The following is a 14,620-nucleotide window of genomic DNA, read 5'->3' as shown; positions in this document are numbered from 1 at the left end:
GTTACCCCCCTTCAGTTCTGGTTGCCAGTTAGTAAGTTAGGGCACGGACGTGTTACTAGGCACAGCGCTCTTGGCATAAGTCGCTGAGGCCGAAGCCCTCCGCCATGGAGACTTTCCTTCATCTCAACCTGGTCTCTGACAGTGACAGGTTTTGAGGTCGAAGCGACACGTTGGTAAGCATTCAATGATTTGATAGTATGAGAAGGCTTACACACATTATGGTCGTTCTATCTCAGAGCCATGTGACATTGGAATTGGCCCTGGACGTGTTTCTTTCATGCTGTGTGACTCTAGTCAGTTGTTGAAGATAAAACAACGGTCTTCATGTTTCCTTACACGTGTTAACTTCCGCCAGAAGCTCTGCCAATATTATGAAGATGGCATGGTCATGACACAAATGTGAACCACACATAAGTGCATTGTTCCAAGAGAAAGGGCACACCTTCACGTGCCGCTTCTAGCCTCCCCTGCCCGCGATCAATTCCTCATTTCTGGCTAGATTGAGGCATGGCAAGTGAGTTGTATCACGGAGTGTGAGATTGGGATTGAAATTAACCTGAGGGCCAACATCATAAACAGGGCCAAACAGATCGACACAACGCATCGAAGTGCTGCATGCCCAACTCCCTCAGTTGCAACATCTCCATTACTAATGGGTCTCTGCTACTCTGTGTCCAGCAGTTGTATCTGTTAATAGGTCCAAACTAAGGGCTCCATCACTCCTATGGACCACAGCTTCTCGGGAACGCCACAGCTCGTAGATGCCCACTAGCATCTTTGTGATTTTGCGGCAAGCAAGATGGGTCTTCTGCTGTCGGAAACATGAATAAAGGTTCCTCTTTGCCATTTGTATTGTCCGCTGCCTCACTTTCCCAGTAAAGTCGCTATATCAGGTGCCTTTGGAAAATCTTCTGGGCACTTTGGGCTCAATCGATGAGGAGTGGCATCTGTAGTGATGGGGCTTCTTTGTGCGGTCCCTTTGCATTGATGTGGATGGATCTTGAGGGTTGGGTACACGAGTTTTGGTTAATTGGTCAATTTTTGGTGTGCTCGCGTTATTGTTTCTGACTTTTGCCCCTGAGTCGCCATTCTGACATTCTATGATGCACTTAGATTCCTTTCCTACTCCCATTTACCCTTCCTTATCATCCATTTCCATCCCGACATGTTTGCTACTCCCTGTTTCGAAAAACTCGACCTCACGCGCTTTTATAATCCAGTGCTTCTCATGATCATAGAGCACCCAAGCGCTCACCTAAATCTGATGTGGATTCCTTCGACAGCTTTTCTGGAAGTTTTCGGGGACATGAGCGTGCGCGATGCACCCGAAGAGCCGAAGAGAAATGAGGCTTGGCCACCTTCCAAAATCAACATCAATATCAAAATGTGTCGTAATCGCAAAACCGGACATGATGAACTCAGGATTGGGGAGGTGGGCAGTTGTAGATCGCAGCGGATCCGTATATGTCATAACATGTGTTACAAGGTAGTAATATTATAGCTGAAAAATTATGGCGTATATAAGTTTTGATGATAAAATCCTCCTCATGCAGGATTTTAGATAACCTGGAACCCCAATCCTGTCATGCAGCAGGATCGAGGGAAAATCCTGTCACGGAAAATCCTACCCCTTGCCAAGATTTTCCACGAAATCCTCCCATCCGCATGATTTTGTCATGGAATCTTTTCCCTCAGTGTGAGAGTAACTGAAGGTCACAACACCTCCCCCTCGGCAAGACCGAAAGGCTTACTGGAAGCAAGGAAGACGAAGGAAAGACTTCGTCAAAAAACAGCATACATGTCAAAAGAAAAGACTAAGAAAGATCATGCCTTCAGCAGAGGATAAGGTATACAAGGGCCAGAGCCCTGTAGCATAGGCGGACGAAACTCACGGATGAGATTGTCCAGAAGAATCGACCCGGGATGCAGCGGCAAAAAACCTGAATTGGCATGACTGTAACCTCAGAAGGCACAGTATGCGTAAGGCCGACAGCAGGTACGGCGCATAAGATTAAGCACCACCGGGAAAAATGCCATGCGCAAAAAGAGAACAAAGAGTGCATTTAGACTGAGTGCACACAAGTCTAATTTACTGTACTCACATGACCAACAACTGCATGGGTTGGGAGTGTGACAGAGATTTACCCTGGACATCGCAACTGCAAAGCTGATGTAATGCGTGACAGCCAACTGCCAAGGTCAGAAAAGCGTGACAAACCTAGTCTGGCAGTGCCTGGGTGACGGGCTTTCAGTCCTAAGTCCGAGATAAATTGAGAATATTTGATATGAAAAAAAAAATCTCGTGTTTTGCTGTCCACCCATTCCAATTTTTCTGCTCAGTAAAAAATGGATGGATTTACTCTTGCCAACCATATTGCTTCCTGTGCTGAGGAAACCATCGCATACAACAATATCCCTACATTTCTCATCGGACCCTACTTCCCCACAAAACCCTGACAATCAAAGAATTTATTTCATTCAAGCTTCCTCCCCTTCAAACCTGCATAAAGGCATGGGATAGTGCCACCAGAGAACTCACCAAAAGCGGAGAAGATCTGGACAGGATCAGCGAGATGGCCGTATTGTTTGTAAAGGGGCGATGAGGGTGGTGTCATATCCGTGCATACCCGACCCCGACCCGACTTCCGGACCTCCACCTCTTCACCTCCGGAGTCATAACCTACCGCTGCCGTTCCGATACTCACCTCGTCCTGGCAACACACCTCCTCCTTACCCGACCCTATCTCCGTCCGCTCCGATACTCATCTCGGACCGAACACTGCCCCTCTCGCCACCCTCCTACGCTTCCCCTGTCTGCTCCGATACTCACCTTCGGACCTGACTACTCTCCTTTCCGCCACTCCTTCTCCCCTTACCTGTCCCCTCTCTCCTCCCTCCGTTACTCCTCCGCCACCCTTCCGCCAAGTTACGACCTTCCACCGCTGTTCCGTACTTCGCACTCGGACACCGCTCGTACCTTACTCCGAGCCTCCGTCATAGTCCCCACCTCGGACTTTGACTCCACCTCAGCCTTAGTCCATTGCATTGGTGACCTCATACTATGTAAACACCATTGCCAATATTCCTCGGACTTCCAACCCCGCCTCCGTAACCTCTGTAAGCTCCGCAACCCCCGAGCTTCGCGGACTGCCTTCGGCACTCTCGCCGCCTGTAATGTATTTCTCGCATTTTCCCTTCATCCCTATTTGGACTACTGCTTCTTTCTATTCTAGCCAGTTAGTCATCATCCCCACTTCCCTCATCCTCCTGCCCTCTGGCCTCGCCCTCTCTACCTCCTTTCGGACGTATCACAGGTCTTGCCCTATGACCTTCGGTACCGCTCCGCTCCTCTACCTTTGTTCCGTTCGGACGTCTTCGTTCCGATTCGGTCACCCTTTGTTCTCTTTGTGCTTTTGCCCCTTCCATTATATATATATCGCGCTTGTACATACTCGTCTTGGTTTCAGTCCGAAATCGACCTGAAATGCCCCAAGAGACTTCCTGCTCACCTACTGTGAAATTAAGGACCAAATGGACAAACAGCAATGGCACAGCGCTCCACTTGAGTCGCTGAGGCCAAGGTCCCTCCACGCTAAGTCTCCGATTCCACTCCGGAGTCGTCCGTTTCCACCATTCTAACAGGTGGGGTGAAAGGAAATTCCAACCGATAGAGATTCCATGGTGCACTACCAATGTAATCTGTAACCCTTAGCGTTTCCAGAAGTTGGATTAAATTGTGATTCTATCAACAATGGCATCAGACAAAGCATCGGATGAATAGTTTATACTTACCTTGAGTTGATGTAAGTCGTCAGGCCATAAACCAGATACTCCAAATAGCCACGAATCAACGTGCATGTTACAGGGATGGGGGAAATTCCCCACTCCTCGATCCGTTCTTATAGTGGGATGACGAAGGTCATATCTGGTCTGTACCATAACGGGATATGTAATCGATGAGTGATCCCAGTCTTCCCTGGGAGTGGACGATCGAATTCCCATCGATCGCGATTGGTGATGTAGTGAGCTATTAAGGGATTGATGGTAGGTAGTTGGAGATGCCAGGACGGATGGTCAGCCATGGGTACTTGGCGCTCCTCAATGGAGCGTACCGTGTGCGAGGTCGCGACTTGTGAGATGGGTGAGAACTTCGTATAGTTGCCATCGGGTACTTGGTGTTCGCAGTGCGAACGTACCGGTAGCGGGTTGATGTCATAAGCGTGCAATGAGGACTGACTAATAGGGCCTTCGGTGACTTGGCGTTCCCAAAGGGAACGTACCGTTGGCAGGGAAACATGATGACTGACGAAGGAGGGAACAGACGGTGGATGGGCAGCGACTTGGCGTTCGCGTAGCGAACGTGCCGGCATCACGGGAAAGTGGGCCTCAAAGTATTCACGATCTCCATGATCATGATGTGACGTCGTATGTCGAGTACTGGGGGGAGAGCGGAGTGACGAGGACCCATAGGGTACAGATTCAATAGGACAATACACATGTCGAGAGTCTTTGACTCTCGACCTCGAGTTCTCACAACGAGGGCCGTTAGAGGACTCGATATAACCAGACTTATAAGACATATTGAGAGTTGTACAGTCACACAGGTTCAGTTGAGTCACAGGGAGGGTTGTTACAGAAGACGATACACAAGACAGTTGTAGAGCAGTTGTTAGTTAGCGGGAACCGCCTTCGGCGGTTTCCGTACAAGACATGTGACTATCTACAAATGGTAAGGTCGCAGGAAATCCCGCGAAACACAAATAACCTCGCCAGCACCAAAACCCCAATGGGGAAAGCTTTGCACAAGGGGGGGAAAGGGGTAGAATGGGTAAGGAGGATAGGGTATCGGGATAGAGGACGGAAGGGAGAAAGAGGGGAGGAATGATAGAGAGGGGAAGTCTTTGACCATGCGACGGATATGGTCGTTGGAGACTCCGTATCCGTAACAGTGCAGGTGCATGAAAGTCAAGAGGTATTTTTGCGTGATGAAGGAATTAAATTCGTTCTGCAATTCATTGGACTTTTGGGAAAAAAGTTGTGAAGGGTCCAAGTGCCAGAGTAAGTATTCAATAACATAGTAGAAGCGTTTGCGATAATCCTCCTTTTTCACCATAAATTCCTCCCATATCCTTTCATCTCCTAAAGGGAGATTCGTAGGCATCCCGAATTCATCCTGCTCACAATAATTGTTGAAGAGCCGAAGGAGCGGCAATCCCATGAAATACCCTTTCACGTCATCGATGAAGAATATCTTGTCCTTCACATCGCCAATTGGTTCCCCTGTGATGAATTCTCTTACTGTTGCATGATATAAGGCGACATCCTCTGCATCCTCTGAGGGAAGATTGACGATGGGGCTGATTGGTTCCAATGTCGCACGGATCTCAGCTTCGTCGATCTTGAAAAGCTGTGACATAAAGGAGACGTTCATCAGCACATGTGCCACAACAATCGCGCTGACCACTAAGCAATACTTCTCAGCTACATCTGGGTGAATTTCAGATGAATCCGGCATATAGGCTTGTCGAAGTATCCACAAGTACTCCTCCTTGAGGTTGGCAGGGAGGTCACGGAGGTCGAGCAAGCCCTTGAACACCGATTGCAGGGTGCGACCATGTCCGCTCTGCTGGCAGACATAACGAACACGGATGGATGCCATAATAGGCAATTCACAACAAGCCCAAGCAAAATCATCGAGTTCCGACTCGTCTGGTTTCCACGAATATTTGTCAAAGAGGTGCTGAAGGCCTTCTTCTACCATACGGCGGACCATTTGGAAAGTTTCCCACCATACAACCTTGTCCAAGTCTTCACATAGTATGACATGACCCTTGGCCTGAGCTTTATTCCAAGCTGAATTGACTTCTGGCTCAGGATGGCAACTAACTATGGGGGTCGGCAAATGAGGGAAGACATCTGAGAAAACATAAATCTCACGTGATGCTAAAATATGGCCACTGCGCTTCACCCGAAAACCATTTCATTTGACTTCACAACTTCTATTAAGTGTTGGTATAATTATTGCATGATAATAACATTAATGCATATATAGTATGGGAACCCATTTTAAAACAGGTTTATACATAACTATGGGACATCGGAAATGTACGAGCCTTTCTCATGCATCTGGGTGATTCTCAGAAATCCTAGTGGCCAAAATCTGCGTTCACACCCATAGAGTAATTGTGCCAAGTTTGAAGTCAATTGAAGAAGTGGAAAGGTACATTCCACTGCTCTGAAGCTGAGATGGATGCGGGCCCTAACCCAGTGCAACATATGTTGGTACTCATATAAAGACTAAACCAAAAAATAGTCCAATGTTATTATAATACTTCTTGGAAGTTTTGGGCCTCCACTTGCAGTAATCACTAATTTATGTGGGGATGCAACAAAATACAGCCTCATGGACGAGGAATAACTTTGGAACCAAGTAGAATTTGAAAAATCTGAGTGGCCAAAAGTTAGGTAAATAACACATCTACCACTATGCCAAAATTTGAGGGAAAAGGAAGGGATTGAAGGTACATTTGGAACTCACCTTTCCCAGAATGTCCGGACAGGCGCAAATAGGGATCACGTGTCAGGGTTTACCGACGCGCGCTTGCCCAACTTGACTCTGGCATCTTCTCTTTCTGGCTAGACTGACTTTGGACTTGAAACTCAACCCCCCCATACCCCCTTACTAAATGCCAAGGGATAGAGCTGCTTGGAGTATTCCAAAAAAACAATTTCTTCTCCCCAAACCCGACAGATTAATAAAGCTTGGAGGACTGGTTTGGATAAACGACAGACAGAGGGGGGAGGTCACATAGTAAACGAGAATGTATGCCCAGGACTATCCACTCGGAGCCGCAGAACCTTTGGACCAATGACTGGGACTTCTGCTGTCCAGCCACCATTGATGTTGCCGCGTGTTAGCATGCAGGCTCATGGAGCTAGACTGGCTGGGAACCAGTCAGGGGAATCAACAGACGAAAGTGCTCATAGATTGAGCAAAAATGTCCAGACTAGAGTCTCAGTTCAAACACGCGAAATTCTTGGATCCATCACTCCGACTGCTGAGCTGCTATCACCATCTTGGCATACCAATTCGAATGTCCCTGTCCCAGCGCCTACACAAATAGAGTCTATTTCCCATTCCAATACTTTGGGGGGGACAATTCCTCGCTTGCAGAAGGACAAAAGAAACCTGAAAAAGGTTGCTCAACGGGCAAAAGCGAAAGTCCAAGCACTTCAAGCTGAAATCAAAGCAATTAAAGCAACAACGATGAGGGATATGAAGAGATTGGATCTGTGCCTGAATTTAGAAAGGGAAATGTCAATAATTTTGGAATCAAAACTTACCAAGTTGAGGAAATCTTCAATGCGGCAGCAGAGGAAATCATATGCTCTCCAACAACAAAATGGCAGGCTCCAATCGAGGCTCAAGAACAGCCTCAACCCAATCAAATGTCATAGGAAGCTTGCCCTGAAGTACGGCAGCATCTATTCATTTAAGGCCCGATCTCTGGTCTGCCATCTCTGTTGCCTTAATATCCCTGATGTGACTATTGGAAAGGTCATCAAAGAATGTTCTGTGTTCTTTGGAATCACTCTGAATAGTGTTCCAAGTGCACGGACATGCAGTCGGATCATGATAGAAGCAGGGATAGCGGCAGGAGCTCAGATAGTGGAAGTTGCACAGAAGGCAAAGGGTAAATTGAGCAACTTTCACTTGCCACTGACTAGTGTGGCAAGATTTTAATATTCTTTTCAACTAGGCATTGCTTATAGTGGTGATTCAATGCAGCACAAGCACATTGACTACCATGGATCTGTCAGGGTCGTGCATGCTCGCAACGAAGGATGCCCCAGAAACCTAATTGATATCAAAGCTGGGGGACATGCCCATCCCAGCACATGGTCATATATACACAGTAGAGGCGGTAACTAGTCAACTAGCTAATAACCGGTAGTATCGGATCAAGAATGATAGAAGATCATGCGGCGTCATAACTGACAGCCGCAGATCGGATCAGATCGGAGATGAAGAAGAAGAAAAGAAGTAGAAGCTGATGGAGATACAGGTCATGTGGCAATGCGCTACTTGCGCTAGCGACCCAAAGGCGTGCCCTGACAGGATCTCATTTCACAATGGACATTGCTGATCCGCCACACAATTCCACACCGACACAAAATCCACCAATTCACCAGACTTTCTTCCTCGGAATCGAGTCATTACCATCACATACCAGTGCCCAACAGTTATCCAATCTTCAAAGGAAACTAGAACAATTCTGTTCTTCCCATATGAGCCTTCCGAGTCTGAGGTTGGCAGAAGAAGTCAAACCTGATGATATCTTCCGTGCAATAAATGGGACAGTCACTGACCATGCAAGTGATCAGAAGCGGTTTGTTGACCTTCTTCGTAATCTCAAACTCTCGGCCTGGTACAGAGAGCTTGGCCGGGAATATTGGGATTGGATGAATGCTCAGGCAAAGTGTATTGCTACCACGATCACCCGAAAGGAGCTAGAGCACAGCATGTCACAGGTAGAGGGTGGTGGATGCAGTTGGAGTTCATTATCAGAGGTGGAGCAGGCTGAGATCCTGAACAGAATGCAGCTTAACACATTGGAGCATTTGGGGAAAGTGCGGTATGGGTTCTTACCTGAGGAAGAGCAACGTATGATGTCTCAACTGATCTGGATTGGATGCAGGATGCACAAAGATTTGAATACTGTCAAGGGGGGACATGAGCACATGCACAAAATGTGGGCTAAAAATGGATATGTAGCCCCGATGAAGTTCTACAACAAGCCAAACAAAAATATCCTCCAGAACACTCCGGATGGTGCTCCACTGGCCATAAGTGAGCAGGTGGAAGGTGATAGTGTTGGGGGTGCTGTCAAATTCCTCCAATTGGCAGGGGCAATATTCCGAAATAAGGACGACAAGAAGGGACAACAGGATGCCTATAATTGGTTCATGGAAGAAGAATGTGGTCAGATCCAACAATTTCCTAACATATCAGCCGTGCACTATGGCACCTTTGGGACTGGTGCAGCTCATATAATAGCCAACCTCAACTCATATCGGAAATTCATGACCAATGTTTGTTATTCAAAGGATAAACCTGGATTAACAAACATTGAGAAGAACGTTTCTGACAGTCTTGAGGATATTCCAACACTTACTGAACTCTGTGTTCACACTTTTATAGTGAATTTGTCTCCCAACCCTTGGTGCAAGAGCTCCATGCCTACGGCATTGATAGGGTCAATGAGATTTCACTCGGGCCATTACTGTCAGGGCACGCCCGCCTGACCCGGCCCCACCTAACCCGGTGCCCCACCATCCACTCCTCCCGACCTCCCCCTCTTCCCCTTTTCTCCCTTCCCTTCCTTCCTCTCCTTCTTTTCTATTCTCTCTCCTCTTTATTCCTTTCTTATCACACGGACGACTTCCTTTGTATCAATGTACCATTGACCCGGCTGCAGCGTAACGCGCCCGAACCCAGACACACCGGACGACCCCCGCACACCGGACGCTCCTAGGACCTCTTACGGAGGTACCCAGACGGAGGTGGCTGTGTGCTCGGATGACGTGGCGCTTCCCACATGGCCTTCAACCACATGTATATAAACACAGCCTAAGTGGGAACTGAGAAGCAACCTTCTTCTCACATTTCCCACTTTAGGCAAGTAGCTTACACTTCCCTTGATAATGACAATAACACATTTCCCACTTTAGTCTTAGTGGCCAGGGACCCTTGTCTGCTTCGGGCCCGCTGCTACACGTGCCCGTGTCATACCTACCGGACCCTCAGCCTTGGGCGATACACCCGGGCGCTCTCGACCCCGGTCGGTCCCTGACAATTACATGATGCAGTTCTGACTCACCTATCCAAGATCCGAAGCAATCCTTCCCTTTGGCTCACTCACGGCAGCTCATTTGTTGAGGCAAGCCTAAACGGTGCCAAAATCAAAAATACCGAGGCAATTGAAGCAGCACATGTACTTTCCCTTCACCTCCCCCACATACCGGACGCTCTTATTGCATTTCTGGACGGTGCCTCCGAAACATACACCCAGTTCTCAGCAGAGTTTGCTATTGGGGGACAAATCGACTCACTGACACCAGAAGAGATCGAAAGGATCTTCATTCCAAGCACAAATGACGCAAACAAGGGTGCACTTGGCCAACTTCGGTGCATGAAGCGGCTGAGTACACGCATGACGCAGATGAAGTTGAATGCCATCCAGATGGCAAAGCGGAATGGAGTAGATGATTTCATAGTTGGTAGTCTGTCCAGCGAAGACCAGAGAGCACTGATGTCACTTGCAAGGCTGCGGGATATGTCAGGCCACGAGCGCAAGCGGAAGCGAGAAATCCGAGCAGCAAATGCAAAGAAGGTGGCAGATAGTCAGCGGAAGGCCGAGGCTGCAAAAGAAAGGACACAGGCAAAGCAGGAAGCACTCAAGAAGTTGTCAGAGGACGTGATCTATGATTTAGAAGGAATAAAGGCCCTCAAAACCAAGAAAGCGGCCAAGCAACAACTTGACGCGCACCGATACCTTCATCCCAATGACAAGGACATCCCAAGGGTTGGGGTCTTTAGCAGTATGAATAATGAAGAACAGAAAGAGGTACTCACACGGATAGCCAGCAAGTATTATCCTGTGTAGCACTCAGTAGTTGACTCAATATGGGGGACAGGGGGAAAGAATGACGATGATAGCTCGATGTTGCAATGGCCCGCACGGTTTTAAGTGGCTAATGAACAAGAACAGATATTGGACAAATGGGATAAGCAAATAGGGTGGGGAAACTGCTGCACATGGAACGGCACAGCGTAGTGGGGTGACAAAACTCGGAGTGGGACAAGGGGACCTAAAACGATATCGCAACGTAAAATGCATACCAGAACATCATTATGTCTTGGCTTCCAACACTGCAACAGCCCCAGCACCTGGAAGGATGGAGAGTGATGCGACGCGATCATGTTTGGCACGTCCATAGTTCAATCACTAGAATCCCCATTAATCTACTCATATTTGCATGGGTTTAATCATCTATCCTTACAATCTCCTTACTTCCAAAGTTTTAACGTGGTTTCCAACCTAGAGACGAGGGGTTTGGAAGAGGAGGACCGTCTGGCCACGATCGGGGCCAGTTTTGCTTATGTAAGTGTCACAACGTTACAACGTTGGTTGCCGACCCCCACTAACTAGCACAGAAAATATAGGTGGCAGCTCCTGAAAGGCAAGCACAAGTTCCATCAGCAACCCGAGTCTCTCCTGATCCCTGCACTCATCAAGGCCATCCAGGACGATGACGATGCGATCCTTTCCCGAAGACCACATATTCTTCAGGTCACGTATCAGCTCAATCACCAGAGTGTTGATTTGTTTTTCCAGAGGGAGATCCTGAACAAAGACCGAATCCGGTTGCCGAAGGCGTCTGACAAGCGACAATTTGAAGTCCTCATCGAAGGATGCGAGTTGGCAAGCAAGGGTAGAGGGAACAGTTCGATGGAATCCAAGCCTGTTCCTGCCTGGTTCTTATCCCAGAAGAATGACGCGGCCAGCATACCCTGCTCCTTGAGAGTGGATGCAACACTCATAGATATCGCAGTCTTCCCCGTCCCAGGAGATCCCCGTAACCAAATGAATCGATTCCCAGCTTCCTTCAGGTGTTTGAGCAGGGATTCTTGAATCCTATCCCGCGTGCCTGGTAGGCACTCTGATTTGCTTTTCACATAAAGGTGCTCGGCCGGGGCTTGCTTGAGTTTTGATATCTCGGCTAGGAGCATGAGTGATTAGGCAATTCATAAGTATGTATGTAGACACATACATTGAACCGATGCATGCTCGGTACGAAGCATGATTAAAGTCAATGATTCTAGCTGTGGTGGACATGGTAAGTCAGGACAGCAGCCATTGAAAAACTCTCGAGCATGCAAACCTCGAATCGATGAATAGCATCGTTTAGACAGTTCCTCATATCGGTTAGTTGTTGTGTGATGTTGGGCACTTGGAGGATCTTTTTCCAGCGTTTTTTTCTTCGGACCGATTCAATGCCTTCTACTTGTTCTTGCAGGGCCCTATGAAGAGAATGAGTGAATGTGAACGTGAGAAAACAAGGTGCGTACACGCAGATTTCCTGTACTAAGGTCTTAAGCTCAGGAGGAACCTCTCCAATCCAATTCCGGAGAGGCTCAAGCACGGAGCCTTGTGTTTTCCGGATTACAGCATCCAACTGATCGAGTCCCTCTATGTTGCCACTGACATTCTATTTGCATGCAACAGGTGCAGTGAGAGGCGATCACGATCATGGTCATCAAGATGATTTAACAAACCTCATAGATTTGAATCCATCTCAGAAGTGTGTTTGGGATCTGATCAAGATTAGCAATGGGGGCGGACTTGAGACCAATGGCCGTGGCTTCGAGAAGTAGTTTGGTGGTGCCGATCATCATTTTCTTCAGATCGCCATCGGATCTACGAGGCACAGATTCCGCTGGCACTGATGAAATAGCTGGGACTGACGATTCAGGTTCTTGTTGCGTGTGGACGCTCGGGTCATCGTTACCAGTGGCAAGCGAGTTACCCATTGCTCGTGGGAATTCGGTATTCATCTTGGTGGGAGACAGTGAGTCGTTTGTGGATGTCTGGACGGGAGCAGTCGGCATAGGACATTTGGATTGGAATGTGCTTGATTGGTTGCGACGACTGGGAGCGGGACTGGGACAGGGACGGGGACTTCTTCGGAATGGCCGAAGTAGCTTGTCTCGAAAAGATGTCTGTTGCTCCGTGGTATTATCCTGTAAGGCGCTGCCAGGAAGTAGAACAGTGGGTGTTGTAGTAGTAAGGGCGCCATAATGCAGTCCTTCAGGGCTGCCATGGTCTTTGTCGTTCGTTCTGTCATGTGCGGTGGTAGGCTCGATGATTTGATTGTTGGAGGCAGGGGGAGTTGAGACCTGCGACCCATCATCAGGAAGCTCAGAAGGGTGCCGTGGCTCCTTGAGCCAGGAGGAAAAGCGGTGAGATTTAGGATCACTGGGCATGGTATTGGTGTGCGTTGAAGGAGGCGCTTGGTAGCAGGCCACCCAGCTACTCTCATATCATATATGTGTCAACTAGAGGCTGCTGGCCCTTAGTGGACGTAACAGGTAAGTGGACCGCCAATAGTAATCAACGAATCGATCATTCACCTCCCCCCTTGTTTGGAATCAAACACGCGGCTGGCCTGATAAACAGCATGCGCACTCGAATACAGACCCTGGCCATCTTGTGTAGTGATGCACGCAAACCTCAGCCTGGACCATGCAAATTCAACGCATGCTTCCACCCAAGAATGAGAGTCGGTGTAAAATAGCAATACATACACAAAGGGGTACCATTCGAGAAGCTGAGTATTCATTGAATTGGCTTCTTGATAGCAATAATCGCCCAAGCCTCCTTGCTTGCAAACAGGACATTCAACACCCAAATGCGTGATTCGGAGAAATTGTCCTGGTGGCATAAGAGTCAAAGCTACTAGCTCAGAAGCTACTCGACAGACATCAGCAAAAAATTGTTATGCTCCTGAGTGCTCTGGAGTATCGAGAGCACTGGGAGAATCAGGAGGAGATTGGCCGGTCCAGGAACAGCCCATTTCCTCTGGAGTTGGCTAGGTACTCCAGGGCACTCCCAGGAGGGCCTGGAGCATTGCTTTGTGTACAAACATGTCCAGTAAATACAATTTAAATGCTTCAAAGTGTATAGGGGTGAGAAGCTTCTGGGAGCTCCTGGAGCATTTGAAAATGAAAAGGAAAAAAAAAGAGGGGAGATCCCCCATGAATACCTCCTACCACAAGACTAACACAACAAGACACTGCTTAACATTTAGATCAAACACTATACTATATATCAAGGACACTGAGACTCACCAATACACAATCAAAATTTATGGCCTGATATATGATTAATCTGGCAACTTAATCACTTTTGGGCTGGCAGAATATGGGGGAGGGGGAAATGGGGGAGAATGAGGGGGGGAAATGAGGGGGAAATGAGGGGGAGAATGAGGGGAGAATGAGGGGGAGAATGAGGGGGGGAATGAGGGGGGGAATGAGGGGGGAATGAGGGGGGGAATGAGGGGGGGAATGAGGGGGGGAATGAGGGGGGGAATGAGGGGGGGAATGAGGGGGGGAATGAGGGGGGGAATGAGGGGGGAATGAGGGGGGAATGAGGGGGGATATAGAGGGAAATGAGGAAAATTTGAAAAATAGGGACTTCTAAAAAGTTGAAAAAAATAATTAGGGAAAAAATCAAAAAAATTCAGGAACTGTAGTGCCTTTGAAGTGCTTTCAGGATATATAATTATTTGCAAAATCGAGGAAGAAATGATGGAGAAAAATGGAAAATACTTTCGGAGACCCAAGAAATAATGAGAAGTGAATTGATGGGAAAGTCTGAAAATTGAATGGGGAAGTGAGGGGAAGCCTTGTAGCATTGTTATTTTCTGCTGTTCTAATTTTTCCTGATTGTTCTTGGTCTCACTCCCAGCTGCTACTGGATACTCCTGGATACTCCTGGAAGCTCCTGGGAGGGTCCAGGAGCAGCTAATGGAAAATACTTTTGGAGACCCAAGAACT

The 14,620-nt window shown here is 47.9% G+C and overlaps 7 protein-coding genes across 7 annotated transcripts; 2 read left to right on the top strand and 5 right to left on the bottom strand.

The window, feature by feature from the left end:
- Nucleotides 1-3,592: 3,592 nt before the first annotated feature.
- EI90DRAFT_3116756 (uncharacterized protein) lies at nt 3,593-3,858 on the bottom strand (the record flags this gene model as incomplete). Its single annotated transcript, XM_039062919.1, has 2 exons — nt 3,593-3,742; nt 3,793-3,858. The coding sequence occupies 2 exons, from the start codon at nt 3,856-3,858 to the stop codon at nt 3,593-3,595; spliced, it is 216 nt and encodes a 71-aa protein (XP_038922591.1).
- A 1,154-nt stretch (nt 3,859-5,012) lies between these two features.
- EI90DRAFT_3012167 (uncharacterized protein) lies at nt 5,013-5,984 on the bottom strand (the record flags this gene model as incomplete). Its single annotated transcript, XM_039056545.1, has 5 exons — nt 5,013-5,020; nt 5,182-5,407; nt 5,462-5,853; nt 5,888-5,916; nt 5,938-5,984. 5 exons carry the CDS (start codon nt 5,982-5,984, stop codon nt 5,013-5,015), a joined length of 702 nt encoding a protein of 233 aa, XP_038922590.1.
- An 884-nt stretch (nt 5,985-6,868) lies between these two features.
- Nucleotides 6,869-7,744, top strand: EI90DRAFT_3285707 (uncharacterized protein; the record flags this gene model as incomplete). Its single annotated transcript, XM_039066982.1, has 1 exon — nt 6,869-7,744. The coding sequence occupies one exon, from the start codon at nt 6,869-6,871 to the stop codon at nt 7,742-7,744; it is 876 nt and encodes a 291-aa protein (XP_038922589.1).
- Nucleotides 7,745-8,469: 725 nt separating this feature from the next.
- EI90DRAFT_1763549 (uncharacterized protein) lies at nt 8,470-9,209 on the bottom strand. Its single transcript, XM_039052164.1, has 5 exons — nt 9,177-9,209; nt 9,030-9,115; nt 8,797-8,954; nt 8,651-8,719; nt 8,470-8,589 (listed from the first exon to the last, which is right to left on the bottom strand). The coding sequence occupies exons 2-5, from the start codon at nt 9,049-9,051 to the stop codon at nt 8,566-8,568; spliced, it is 273 nt and encodes a 90-aa protein (XP_038922588.1). The 5' UTR covers nt 9,052-9,115; nt 9,177-9,209; the 3' UTR covers nt 8,470-8,565.
- A 648-nt stretch (nt 9,210-9,857) lies between these two features.
- EI90DRAFT_1763587 (uncharacterized protein) lies at nt 9,858-10,707 on the top strand (the record flags this gene model as incomplete). The annotated part of the gene is made up of 2 exons (XM_039052166.1): nt 9,858-9,945; nt 10,003-10,707. Coding segments are annotated over 2 exons (753 nt in total), but the record flags the coding sequence as incomplete, so codon positions are not given.
- A 505-nt stretch (nt 10,708-11,212) lies between these two features.
- On the bottom strand, nt 11,213-12,068 carry EI90DRAFT_1763557 (uncharacterized protein). The gene is made up of 2 exons (XM_039052165.1): nt 11,947-12,068; nt 11,213-11,887 (listed from the first exon to the last, which is right to left on the bottom strand). Exon 2 carries the CDS (start codon nt 11,792-11,794, stop codon nt 11,372-11,374), a length of 423 nt encoding a protein of 140 aa, XP_038922586.1. The 5' UTR covers nt 11,795-11,887; nt 11,947-12,068; the 3' UTR covers nt 11,213-11,371.
- On the bottom strand, nt 11,945-13,178 carry EI90DRAFT_1763533 (uncharacterized protein). Its single transcript, XM_039052163.1, has one exon. It carries the CDS (start codon nt 13,046-13,048, stop codon nt 12,332-12,334), a length of 717 nt encoding a protein of 238 aa, XP_038922585.1. The 5' UTR covers nt 13,049-13,178; the 3' UTR covers nt 11,945-12,331.
- Between the last annotated feature and the right edge of the window lie 1,442 nt (nt 13,179-14,620).

This window comes from Cantharellus anzutake, assembly GCF_015039405.1.
Source record: "Cantharellus anzutake strain C23 chromosome Unknown EI90scaffold_4, whole genome shotgun sequence".
Lineage (NCBI taxonomy): Eukaryota > Fungi > Basidiomycota > Agaricomycetes > Cantharellales > Hydnaceae > Cantharellus > Cantharellus anzutake.
The sequence above is the reverse complement of the archived record's forward strand: the minus strand, read 5'-3'. Positions and strand labels throughout refer to the sequence as shown.

Coding starts and splice junctions, on each gene's coding strand:
- EI90DRAFT_1763549 (XM_039052164.1), bottom strand. CDS start 9,051: ATGAGCTGCACCAGTCCCAAAG. Junction 8,955..9,029: donor GAGCTGCACCAGTCCCAAAG/GTGCCATAGTGC, acceptor AACCAATTATAG/GCATCCTGTTGTCCCTTCTT. Junction 8,590..8,650: donor CATACGTTGCTCTTCCTCAG/GTAAGAACCCAT, acceptor CATTCTGTTCAG/GATCTCAGCCTGCTCCACCT.
- EI90DRAFT_1763533 (XM_039052163.1), bottom strand. CDS start 13,048: ATGCCCAGTGATCCTAAATCTCACCGCTTTTCCTCCTGGCTCAAGGAG.
- EI90DRAFT_1763557 (XM_039052165.1), bottom strand. CDS start 11,794: ATGCTCCTAGCCGAGATATCAAAACTCAAGCAAGCCCCGGCCGAGCAC.